This window comes from Labrus bergylta, chromosome 3, assembly GCF_963930695.1.
Source record: "Labrus bergylta chromosome 3, fLabBer1.1, whole genome shotgun sequence".
In the NCBI taxonomy this organism is placed as follows: Eukaryota; Metazoa; Chordata; class Actinopteri; order Labriformes; family Labridae; genus Labrus; species Labrus bergylta.
Window position 1 is genome coordinate 18,354,541 of NC_089197.1, and position 13,376 is coordinate 18,367,916.

The following is a 13,376-nucleotide window of genomic DNA, read 5'->3' on the forward strand; positions in this document are numbered from 1 at the left end:
TGTGTGTGAATGGCTCACATGGGTCCCATCCACCCTCCTCTCCTAAGCGTCTTCTTCATTCCGCGAGTGAACAGGTCCCCAGGGGGAAATATGTGTTCCAGTGTTTGTGTGTGTGTGGTCGCTAAATTATTCCCCCCAGTGACTTTCTATGGGAAGAAAAAGACGTCTGTCCATCCAGCCTATTTTAAGAAAAGAGACTGGCTGAAGGCAGCCCTCACATGAATAAAGACACAGAAGTCAGAATACAGAGACATACGGATGTTATGTCGGTGTTTACAGCTGCTTTGGCTCAACCTCCACCACAGACATCATTCTCAAGAGTCATACAATCTCAAACAGCACAAAAAAACACGAGTATTAAATTGGGTAATATAACAGGCAGTTAGTTTGCAATAACGTCCCAATTCATATTTGCCTCACGGGTCTTAAATAAAAATGGTGAGATGAAAAATGAACTGTTTTTCCTTTAAAACTGATTTCTGACAAGGCATTACATAAAATATCATCTAAATGACGTGGGGAATAAATGCAAATGAAAAACAAATAACAAGAACATGATACTGATACTGAGTATTCACCCCCCCACCCTAACCCCACCAACTTTTATTTAATTTAATGTATATTGTGCATGACTGTTAATATAAGTGTAACAGTCTACAGTGTATGTACTGTATATCTAATTCCACATTAACAGAGCAATGTTTGGTTTTTTTTCTTATTAGGGGCATCAGTTCACCCCTCCCGTTCTGTTTCATTAAAATGTGTTCAATATTTAAACTTTTAATACATCATTCTAAAGTTAATATTTGTACGTCTCTAAACTACAGCTGCAATATTTTGACAGAAATAAAATGAATTATTTTTATATCCTGCAATACATTTGAAATATTTAATCAACAATAGAACGTATGCTGCAACTTTCACCAGTTTAGTGGTGTGAATGAAATGAAAAATGCTTGTACACTCATGATTCAGTGTTGTGAACATGTGTTTGTATGTAAGCTAAGCATTTCTTTTGATAATGAAAATGTGTGTCTCTGATTTGAGAGTTGCAAAAAAGTACATAAAAATGTGTAAAAATCAATTATCATCAACCATGGCACAAAAACAAATCTAGTGATACGGTGACATGGCTGTTTCATTTGCACTCTAAATTCACATGCATTCAATCACTTAACCTCACTGCCCCCCCCCCCCCCCCCCCCCCCCCTCCCCGACTGCTCATACATGCAGGTCCAATGAAACAATCAGATTCTGATTGATCCAGATGAGCCACTTGTTCAGATCTAGTAGCCTATCTGAAGAATCGTTCAAACTGTTTGACTCTAAGCTGTAATTTCAAATCAGTGCAGCTGATTCATGACTGTGGCTCATTTACAATCTTTGGGTTTTGCTGATTTCAGAGCAGTCACCTCATTCCTGTGTGGAGCTCCAGACGGTCTACCTGCAGCCGGCCCGAGTGGAACAAAGCTGCTTCCATAATTGGGTTCTAGTGGCTGATTCGATTAGAGCAGCCGCTACATTCATTTTGCTAAAGATGCTCCTCAGCTGCTTGGAGGGACTAATGGAGGAGATGGAGAGATATATGGGAAACAATTAGACATGGCATTATTTTATTTTGGTATGTGTCTGTACTTGTGTATACAGAGGATTTATTTAAGTACAATATGTGTAAGTATAAAAACTATAACCTAAATATAGAACATTCATAGTCGCACATTTCACCTTCTCAAACCTCTGTCACATCTTTTGTTTTTCCCCTTCTTCATCCCTCGCCCTCTTCCGATGTTTCAATTAGCTTCCTTGAAATTGAATTACAGCGGACATTACTTAAGCAGGACATAAATAGTGGCCCAGCGACGTGATGCTGGTGCCTCAGATGAGATATGAGCTGTCTTGTGTCAGTCTATCAGGAGTAAAAACCAGGATCTTTATCTGATGCACTACATCATGTTCAATACATACATTTCGCTTTCCCTGGGTGTACAATAACACACACACATACATACACAAAAAATTGCATGTATTTGTTCACGTAAATGTCTCACCATCACTGCAATATATGGGTTTAAGATGTGCAGTGCATTGTTTTGGGAGCCAGATTAAGTTCATTATGAAACTTTAAAGTAGCACATAAAAAAACGACTGAGGCCTACAAGACGTTTCTGTTGTACAGTAAACTGAAAATATTTGTCTATTACCAGATTCTGGAATTTTAAGCGAAAAGGAGAAGATAATTTAAGCTATTTCCACAGCTAGAAAAATAAATAAATAAATCTTCTCATTTAAAGTAGAATATCTGATATATCCAGTCACTTTCCTAATTGCGTTATGTAAATGTTTCTTACAGCAGACAATAACAAATATTGATTCTGCAGACTGGGTTGTGTTTTGGGGGTCAGGGGTCATTTAACCTTGGGTCAGATGAGGTGTTAGTCTTTAGTGTTAAAGGCACTGCTCAGCTCATATGTGAACACAGATGTTAAAGTTGTGTGGAGAATTCTTTGATTACCTTCATGATCTTCTTCACACACATTACTCCTGTTTCGGGGAGATCCAAAGGTTCGATGTCCTGTGTGAGACATATTTGAAAAAGAGGTAAAAAACCAAGACAGCAGAAAGTGGGGGTTTTTTGTGCTGCAGCTCACAAAAAAAGCTGCACCCTAAAGTTGTTGTGATGCAGTTAAAAATGTGTTCTTCAAGCAGTCCTTACCCAAAAACTGCCCCTCAAACTTAAATGGACGAGTCGTTTTTTGTTGAGTAATTTAACTGACGAGTAAACTGATCCCTATGTCTTAAATTGATGGTGTCTCTTGAAATTAAACATGCAACATAGGTTTCAAGAGGTTTTCTTTTTTCTCTACCATTATGCTGCTGATTTTTTGATTCTCATGTAAGCATGTAATCCTTAAATAATTCTAAATTCTTTACTTATTGTTTATGACATGCTATTTGTGCTGTTTTTCATTTGGATTTAATGTGTTTAAACATAGTGCTTTAGCTGTTTGGGACAAATGTGTGTCCTATTCCAATCTATTGAAAATTAACAAACAAGTAAACAAAAAAAAAAGGAATTCCTTCACTCAAATAACATTCCCAGCCAGTGGTGTAATTCAGAGACGGTCACCTTGCGTTAGGTCGTCTCTCTGAAGTTCATCTTGACTCCAGCTCATTAGATATCTATCTGAAGCACCGTCTGTTCTGCTGTAATCTCATCTCCTCGTGTCCACGTTGAAGAGAAGAGCTGCGGTGGGGCCTTGATTCCCAGAATTCCTTTTTTATCTCTTGAGGTCTACCTGGGAAAACAAGTCAAAACTGCTGGAGCATATAAAAAAAAGGGGAGGAAATGGTTATATTTCATCATTTAAAAAAAAAAAAAGAACACATCTGTCTCTGAGTCAGAGCCACAAGTCGGCTGGTTTCTCCTTTTGGGAGCTAATTAAAAACTTAAAGAAACCTTCCCTCGGACTAGCGAGGAGAGTATGGAGTCCAGCTGAGTGTGAGCATCTAAGGTTTTAGAAAATCTCTCATTTAGGGGGTTCTGGGTAAATATAAGGTTAATTAGACCTATTCTAGAAGAAAGTAGAAGAAACCAATCAAGACGAGAGTCCAAATATCTGTCAGTTATAAATCTCACCAAATTTCCTGACTTAAAGGGCGTTCTAAAAATATCCAGGAGAATGAACGAATGAATCTGTTTTGGTTCACATCCAAATGCTCTTGAAGAGAGAGTCCTACGCAGAAACCATCCCCCCAACCATCTCCTCTCCTCTTACGTAAATAAATGGATTGACTTTTGGACAAGCAACAGTTTTCCTTCATAATAGTTAATTATCATGAGTGCTCTCTGAGGTACTTTCTATGAATGGTGATGGGACACTTTCTCTCTTTTCTCCTCCCTCTGTTCTTTTTATGGGATTGGTCTTAGTTTTCAAGGACGGCGAAAAGGACGTCGCAGGCGGAAGGGAGGAGGTGCAGTGGATGGGTGGGGCACCAGCGTCATTCCTGCGCATCAGAGTCGGCAGAGTTTTATAGCTACATCCTGTTCGAAACCCCCCACCCAAGTCCTTATTCTCCAAATGAACCAAAACAACCCCACCCACCCCCGACTGGCTCCTCCCCGAGTCCCGGACTGGAGAGAGAGTACAGCACTTAAGATAATGTAAATAACCAGAGAGGAGAGCTATTTTAAGATGCTGTCTTTCACTGTGGCCATCGAGGGGGGACAAAGATGCAAGCCAAGCGATTGTAATTTCAGTCACGTTTTCTGACATGTTCTCTTTCTGCGTCTAACCTCCTGCTAGCTGAAGGGCCTTACGGACAAGAAGGAGCTGCCACTGGCTGAAAATTCAATGCTAGCTTTTGTTAAGAGAGAGATTTTTTTTTTTATGCAACTAGATTTGACTGAAACATGCAGCAATGTATTTTGAAATACGAGCCAGAAACCTCAAATTAGACACTGAGGAGAAAACAAAAAATGTGTTCAAATGGGCTGTAACCATCCTATAACATTCTCCAAAGTGCACGTCAAATAAATCTGATGGGTCTTAAAATATATGCAGAAAAGGAAATCATAAAAAATATATAGTCCTACAAGACAAAAATGTACGAGTCTTTTAACATTGACAATTTTAAGAGGGTAGATTGACGACTTTTAAGGACCTGATACAACACAAAAAAGAAAAGTCTAACATATTATTTTGTTTTTAAGATATGTAACTATTATCTCTAAAGGACAAGAATTATCTGCTGTTTAAGAATTAGATTCCATTGGGAAAAAAAAAACAAACAGCCCTAAAACAATCTTTGTGGAAAGACTTCATACGTAGACTTCTTTTCTACAAGAGCCAGCAAACAGAAAATATGGTAGACCATTTTTTTCCTTAGAGAAGCAGAATTTATATATATTTCCTGATAACTTATTCTTTTTTATTGTTTCATCTTTTATGACATCAAAAATAAATAAACATTTAGACAGCATCCTTTCCATCTTACATGAACACTCTGAACCAGCATTACTTTTTTTTTTTATATATATATATATATATATATATTTATATATATATAGCCTTTTTTATCTCCATATTTATACAAACATACACATGACGAAGAAAATCATCTCTACACTGCTGTTAAGGACAAATCAAGAACAGACTTTTTTTTTTTAAAGAACCTGCAGCATTACTGCAGCAGATACAGTTTGACTTCGCTAAAATCACAAACTCAAAACATACACAAACAGCAGAAGTACACTACTTGATATATTCAGATCTTCTGTAGAGGTTACATTCATTTTCAAGTCTTTGTTCGCTGCAGTCTGACTGGAGTTCAGTCACGGCTGTGGAAATATAGTTTCTCTTCTTCTGAGCGTCATTAAGGCAGTTAAATATAAGATCCTTGTGAAACACTAAATTACACTGACTCTAGGTTTAAAACTGCTGCTAACCTGACAGGAAAGAGAGTTTGATCTAATGCTTCAAGTTAACTACCATTACTACGTATATTTTCTACTCAGCATGATACATGGGGTGGTTTCTTTGTTGATTCACAGTCATGATGTGTCTTATATTAATATTAAATGTTACACAGGACAGCCTGTCAAAACTTTATCAAATTAAAAATTACGTTTTTGGATGTAGTTATTATATAAAGTCGATTTAACATTATGACATTTACTCTGTGAAATAATGTAGAAATCAAAATCCAGATAAATCTAGTGTTTTGATCTGCAGTATTAAAGCCATCATTTATCCTGTTTTCATTGCATCATTTCTTTTTAGATGATCAAGAGTGTGTATGTGATATTGCTCTTTTTTTATTTTACACATACTTTGGCATATCCTCTTTTAGAATTATTGATCATATTCAGACAGCGACTGGTTTCCACAGACGTCAAACTCAGAGCAGGAAGCTCAAATGCTGCTATAATTTAGCATTGCTGTGTTTCAGGTTAAAATAATTATAAACGAAGTGAATCAGACAAAATATAATCATTTCATTGCTATCAGACTGTAAGCAACTGAGAAGAAAGTGAACAGTGAAACTCTGGGTGGGCATAGAGTAATTAAAAAAAAAAATCATCATATTTGAAAACCCATTTCACTGTAAGACAAAAGCGTCATGGTGTCCCTGTAGGCTTTTTATATTTTCTTACCTTTGTAATTGTATCTCTCATGCTGTGTTTTTGCAGATCTTGTGCAATATATGTTGTGTTGTTCTGTATTGGTAGGTGCCTTTTTGTTTATGTGTGGATGTGTTTTTTCTATTGTTTTTTTATTTACTGATTCGAGTGAAAGCAGCTGAATGTTTGCCAGCGCTTTGATTCCAAGACAAATTTCCTCAAGAGGACAATAAAGCGTATCGTATCGTACAACAATTAACATGAGCTTAAGCCACTTACTTGCTAACTTAACTGTTAGGCGGTACCTGAATGCTAACATTAGCTGTTATTAGTCTTACAAAATGTGACAGGACAGGCATTCATTTTTAGCTAACGGTAATTTTACCAAAAGAAAGGGGTTGCATGCTATCAATAGGTGTTGTCTGGCGGTAGCTATTTTGTTGTATAATAAGTTGTTGACCATGAAATAGGTCCCAATATCACAACAGATTTTCACCATCACTGTCATCATTTGTAAGTTGCTGATTAGTCAGGAAGCAGTGGAATTCTCTAAATGTTAAAACATCTTGAGAACCTAAACACAGCTGTACAACATGATGGTGGCATTTGAGTTCCTCCCGTTGAGAGTGACGGCGAGAGAAATGGCTTCCGCACAAACAAGGTGAATGGAGGAGAAAATGAAACCAGTCAAACCAAGTAAATCTCCAAACCAGTTAAAAAAAGGTGAATATGATACACCCAACTATCTATAAGTTTTATATGATTAAATGTATGGTTGGAAGAACTTCACTGAAAGACAAGTTTATGTCCAGACGACCAGCAAGCTGCTACACTATATATCCAGACATGTGGAATTTATCCAATCACCACAAAGCGGCATGTGGTGGTAACATAGTTCCAGGGGCATTGTCCCCTGTCGTCTATTAGTTTTTGTTTTGTTCCAGTATATATGACAGAGTAACCAGTTATCTGGCAGTTCCCATCATGTCTCTGTGTTTTTAAATCCCATCCTCAATTTGTCATTCATCATCATGGTGGGAGGAGTCAGGGCTTGACTCCTCCTCCTCTTCCACTGTTTCTTTTGCCAGCGTGTCACGGCGTGTGAAGGCTGCCGCCAAGGTCACGCTCAGCCGCGGTTTAACGGGTGCCATCTCTGACAGCCCGATGTTGTTGCCACGAGTTACAAGTGTGGTCTTATCCATAATTTCTCCACTGTGTTTAGACACCACCGCGTCTAGAAAGTCGTACTTGTGTGAAATCTTCCCGCTCTCAAACAGGTACTTTGCCAGGTAGGAGACAGCAACGTTACCAAGAAAAGAGGCGAGCATGGAGACAGTCTTAAAGGGGAACTTCTGGACAATCACTTCCTCCATGTCTCCAGTAATGTGGTGCTTCCTCTGCTCAGTGGTCCAGCCGGGGTAGTAAATGAAAGGAGGCAGCTGCAGGTAGGGTTCACCTCCGCCGATTCGTAAAAACATTCCGAACAGGTAGGCAGCCACCGAGCCGTACGTGTTGGTGCCTTTGACAAAGAGGACACTGATCAGCTGGGGGAAAATGATCACGTAAACCAGGTCCGAGCTCAGGTACCAGAGGCCATAAACTGTCCCGGTTACCAGCGCCATCAAAGTGGCAAGGCCACCAAATACAAAGATGGTGATACGCATCACCCATACGATCTCACGGTCAGACGCCTGAGGAGAAACAGAGGTGTAGGAAAAAGGATTGAGATGTATGCAGAACATCCAAACACAAGCTAACAGAAACAGATTTAAGTGTTGACTTAGCCAGACATCTGTTAACTGACATCGCTACCTGAACAGAAAAAAACACAATCGCATGTGCTTACCGATTGTCTAAATGCAAGCTGGTAGATGTTTCTCGCAAACATGGAGCTTGCGGAAAGGATGGAGGAGTCGGCAGATGACATGACAGCAGCAGACACGGCGCCCAGGCCAAAGAAAGAGACGAATGGCGGGCAAAGGTGTTGCAGCACAATGGGAAGAATCATGTCGGCTTGGTCCTTGTCTTTCGGAGGAATGGCACCATACGAGGTCTGGTTCCAGTCTGGGTGCAGAACAAAGTTCAGTGAGTGTTTAAAGTGACAGTACATGTTAAGTGTGACATACCGTAGATAAAGAGATGACAAAGGTACATGATCTAAAGAGGAATCAAGTTTATACAGATATCTCAGAAATTAATATTATTTACAATTTAACATTCATAATACTGAAAAAAAAACGAGCAATGATGCCACAGTTTACTCAATAAATGGAATGGAAACATTGCAGTTCAGTTTTAAAAATGCATCAGACATGCATTATTAAAAGGGGAGTCAATACAATAGGAAAAGAAATTTCTTTTCAAGAAATAGGATTTAATACAGATAAATAAGTATCGTCAAAGTATATATATGTATATTGTTTGTTTCTATAATGATGGCTGATGTTCATTATTTTTTAAACTATGTATTCAGATGTTAACCAAGAAATGTGACGCCTTAAAATCTGGAGATCAAACCTCTAATTTGCTCCCTCGCCTCCATCTAATGTAATATTTACACAACCAGCGTCACTATTAAACCGATTGCTGATTCATTATGGATGAGGGAAACCAGCTGCTATTTACCCGGCTCTCTTAGATCTAAGAGCATCATGGGCCCATCCATAGCCTCCCTTCCAGACCCCCACAAACACAGACTGTTCGTATATGCAAGCTCACGTGTGAACTCTCTTACCTGTGGAGGCCCCGATGGCCCCGATGAGCACAGAGGGAACAGCCATGACGAGGCACCCGAAGGCAGCCAGGAAGGAGAGGACTTGAGCGTAGGTGGCTGATGAGGCTGAGAGGACTCTCTGGAAGTACACCTGCCAGGGTATTCCTCCCAGCATCTGTGGTACATTTACAGGCCAGTGAATACCTTTCTTTAAGGTGGGTACATTTTATCTTTAAGCCCCAAATCCCAAGTTTGTCTTGAGAGACTTTTTACTACAAGTGAGTGACCTATTGATTCATTACAACCAGACCGCTCAGGTCATCTGGTACAGGTCTGCTCTCTGTCCCCAGAGTCAGTACCAAACACGGAGAAGCAGCGTTCAGTTTCTATGCTCCTCACATCTGGAACAAACTCCCAGAAAACTACAGGTCTGCTGAAACTCTCAGCTCTTTTAAATCCAGGTTGAAGACTCACCTGTTTACAGCTGCCTTTCATTAAACAACTTTAGTACATTTTAAACTTTAACTCTGCACTGTAACTTTTTCTTTATATTTTAACTTTATTTATTTCAATTAATTTCATTTTAATGATTTTTATTTGAACATATTTTCAGATTTAATAATTTCAGTGATTTTTAAACTTTCTATTTTAATGTTATTTTTTTCCTCTGTCGTGATGCTTTTGATGTCTTGTGTGAAGCACTTTGAATTGCCTTGTTGTTGCCTTGCCTACAAAGCCTATGACAACTCCAATCATTAGACACTTGATTTTGATGGGCAAAAACTCCAGGGAAAAAAAACTTAAATGAAACCTATTTTAAATGGATTAATTTAACAAACAGCTGTCTTTATCACAATGATTATCACTGAAGAATTATTTAGAGACTAGGTATAAATTGGTCCATTTGTAGTCATTGTCGAAGAATTAAAAAAACAAAGACACCTCAACCAGAGAAAACCAGAATCAAATGCCTCATTCTTGTCGTCTTTTCACTTACCAAATGAGTAAATAATGATCATAATTATCACTGACTCATTACCTACAATTGAATTCATGAAAAAATAGGGCAAGCATGATGAAATTGAGTTCCTTAATAATATATTCAGTTAAAGAGGGCACTGGTTTTCTTTGACTGAATTCTGAAAAAGGAAGAGAGGAGAAGCGAGATGTAACTGTACCAGGAGGCAGATGTTGTCAATCCAGACCCAGGTGTCGCCCTTGTCGATGCTGCCTCTCCAGGGCGACTGGTACACGTGCTTCACTGCAGTCACAGTGATGTCTGACACGGCCTGGTTGGTCAAGGCAAAGGGGACACTGATCCACTGTAAACCATCAGAAACAAGCACAGGACTTAATAGTCATTCACAAACACATTTAGGCAGTACGCTTATCATGACTTTTTGTTTATTATTAATCGCACTTAAGTACTTTTTGGGAATTTCCATTCAATTTGTAAGAAAATAAATCTTTGCAGTGTCATTGTAAATGTTTGGGTTCCCTTGGAATAGCATGTTGTGCTTCATTCTCTGAGTGGTTTGGTAGGTCAAGGTCAAAGTATATTTACATTAAGTAGTTGCTGTTGTCTACTTTTCATTTGAGCACAGCATGAACCTACCAGGCCGATGAAGATACAGAAGAGCTGCACAACGTCAGTGTAGGCCACAGAGTAAAGTCCTCCAACCAGCGTGTAGAAGATTGCAATAAGAGCTGAGATAACCACGGACATCTTAATGTTGATGTCCACAATGACGCTCAGAGTCGCACCTAAGGTCATAAACACACAGATGTTATCTACACTGCTACATCATGTAGAAAAAATAAATCAAGATACACAGGTTCTTTGGTTTTTTTTGTTTGTTTTTGCAGCGGTTGAAGTTTTATCTGACCCAGAGCAGACAAGATGGCGGCGGACCAGAAGATCTCTCCCATCAGTGCAGGTATGAAGAGGAGGCCACCCATGCGTTTTCCATACAGCTGCTGGAATGGGTCCAACATGGTGACGTAACCTCGTGAGCGCATGGGCTTAGCGAAGAAAAGACCACCTGGGACAAAAAGGGACACATCACTGAACTGTGGCACCCTCCATCCAGAACTCAGAAATCTAGTCTTTTGCTTCAAATTGACACATTTTTAACTCACAAGTGTATATTTATATACATCATAAAATAATGTGTGAGGGATTTTCAGTGTCAATGTGTAGAAACATAGCTGATGTGCAAATCCTCACTATGTATTCAAAATATGATCAAGACATTACTCCACTCACCCACGACAAGACTGAGGGCGTATCCAAAGGGAGCTTGCGCCCAAGCCAAACCATAATCAGGTAAATACACATATTCAGCTGTGCCATTGATGTATCCGCCTCCAACCCAGGTCGCTGAATGTCACACACACACACACAAAAATGTCACCACTGGAGATAATATTATCTTCAAATAACATCTATTAGGCATTTTTTTGTTTAAACACATATCAATAAAAACACTTATTCTTTAACCAAGAAGCAAATTTTGAATATTGTCGTCAAGGCCAAAGCTGGTACAGTGACCTCTAACAAAATGCACTCATTAAATGCTTGCACTCATTTAAAAAAAAAAAACAAATAAAAACAAGTTATTCATTACAAAATGTTCAGTATTTTCAACTTCACGTTATAGAAAATATTAAATGTCTTTAACCTACTATATTTAAAGTTAATGTACACAGTCATAGCAACTTAAAAGCCACATTTACAAAAATACAGACTTTACCTGTCATAGTAAAACCTCCGACAAATAATCCAATGTCTCTCCCTCCGACCATGATGGTTTCGCTGCGGTCGGTGCCCTCCGCCTCCCCGGAGTGTTTGTTCTTCCATGCCGCCCAGATGCCCACGAACAGGATGAGCATATAGAAGAGCGCGATAGCCACAAGCCCCTCTACATGGATGGTCATTGTCGCACCGGGCTGTCGCTATGAACGGGAGGGCATGGAGACCTGCAGGGCGCACGGTGACTAAATGGTCAGATATGTAGAACAAGATTTTTTAATAACTATTTAGCACTTTATTGTATGCTTCCGGAAATTTTGGTATTGTAAAATATGCTAACTTTGTATTATATTAGGTGGGCTTGAAATTCAATCAATTATTTTCTTCATTGCGGTTCAGCTGGATCAGATAAAACGATAATTGTCCAGAAGAAAGACTTTTCTCTGCGAATTTAGTATTCATGCGCTCCTGAGGCTCTGGAAGCTGTCTTTCCTACACATGACTTTCAAATCTGTGATCTCCACTTTAGATCATGAAGATATCAGTTTAGTTTTAAAAAATACATTATTTGAAAGTAACCTGGAAGCTCGATAATGTTTTGATTTATTGTTCCCATATTATTTCAGGCATGTAGCTGCTGCCAAACATATTCTGGGGGCACAAATGAAAAATAATTCTCTACATTACAACAGAAATGTGCACGAATTAAAAAAAAAAAGTAACATGTTATTGTCTTTTCATACATTTTGTTCGTTTTTCATCCTACTTTTTGTGTCTCCTCTATCTCTCTTCTTGTCCTTCAATCCGGATACACGCGCGTAAAAATCTAATTACGCACAACATCCATGATTTTGAAGTTTAACAACCCTTAGTTGGAGACAGCCTTATTAAAATGATATTGTGAATAATCAACTCTTACAAAATAACCTCACTTCAAAAATGACAAGATATCCTCCTCTGAAATGACAATTGATAAAAGTCCACTAGATTCTTTGCTAAAGCTTGAAAAACATGCAACACTTACCTCAAGTACTTTTAGAGTCATGTGCTGGGGCACCTGAGGCAGGAAACTGTGAGCAGAACAGTTTGACGGATTTATTAAAAGCCCCAGTCCTCCCTTTTTGCAGCGCGAGGAACAGTGAAGTGAAACGTTGGTGGAGGTCTCCCGGGTGACTTACTGAGGCTTATAAGGGGGCAGGTGCCGTCAGAGGACTGATAACACACGTCAGAGAAACCAAACGTCTCTCTTAATGAGCTGCTTGCATGAAAACACGTCACAGTGTACTGGCTCGTCTGACTGGAGGACAGGGGAAGAAATTCCTCTGCTCAATAACAGAGAAGGACCTTACTTAGAAAAATAACGACACGAATTGTAATCTTGAATATTTACACGCTAAATCATCGATCATTTGTTGGGAGAATTTTGAGCTTCACGTGGCACTTGCTCCTGCAAACTGTGTGCGTAACAGGCGCCTAATTGCGCAGCCGTATACTTCTTGTGGCCTTTTATCCGCTGTCACTCTCCCGCCTGCCGGCATTTTACCTTACAACCGCAATTAACTTTGCTCACCAGCAACAGTTTTTGCGCGTCTGTGGATGCCCTCTGCTCTGCGGAGTGAAACCTTTCTGAAAACATAACTGACCTCACTCACCTATTTTCAGCACTGGGTGAACAAAAACGATCCACTTTTTCTTCTTTTGGGCTCAATATGGAAGCTTTCTTAGAGCAATAAACTGCACACCTCTGAGCAATTAGAAATCATTTAGGTGTACTGTGTCTGTCACTTTCC

General features: G+C 39.2%; 1 protein-coding gene across 1 annotated transcript; it reads right to left on the reverse strand.

Moving 5' to 3' along the window:
* Positions 1–5,037: 5,037 nt before the first annotated feature.
* Positions 5,038–12,783, reverse strand: slc5a7a (solute carrier family 5 member 7a). Its single transcript, XM_020652871.3, has 9 exons — positions 12,611–12,783; positions 11,588–11,813; positions 11,101–11,214; positions 10,721–10,876; positions 10,450–10,598; positions 10,013–10,156; positions 8,856–9,009; positions 7,968–8,185; positions 5,038–7,812 (listed from the first exon to the last, which is right to left on the reverse strand). Exons 2-9 carry the CDS (start codon positions 11,769–11,771, stop codon positions 7,141–7,143), a joined length of 1,791 nt encoding a protein of 596 aa, XP_020508527.1. The 5' UTR covers positions 11,772–11,813; positions 12,611–12,783; the 3' UTR covers positions 5,038–7,140.
* Positions 12,784–13,376: the final 593 nt, after the last annotated feature.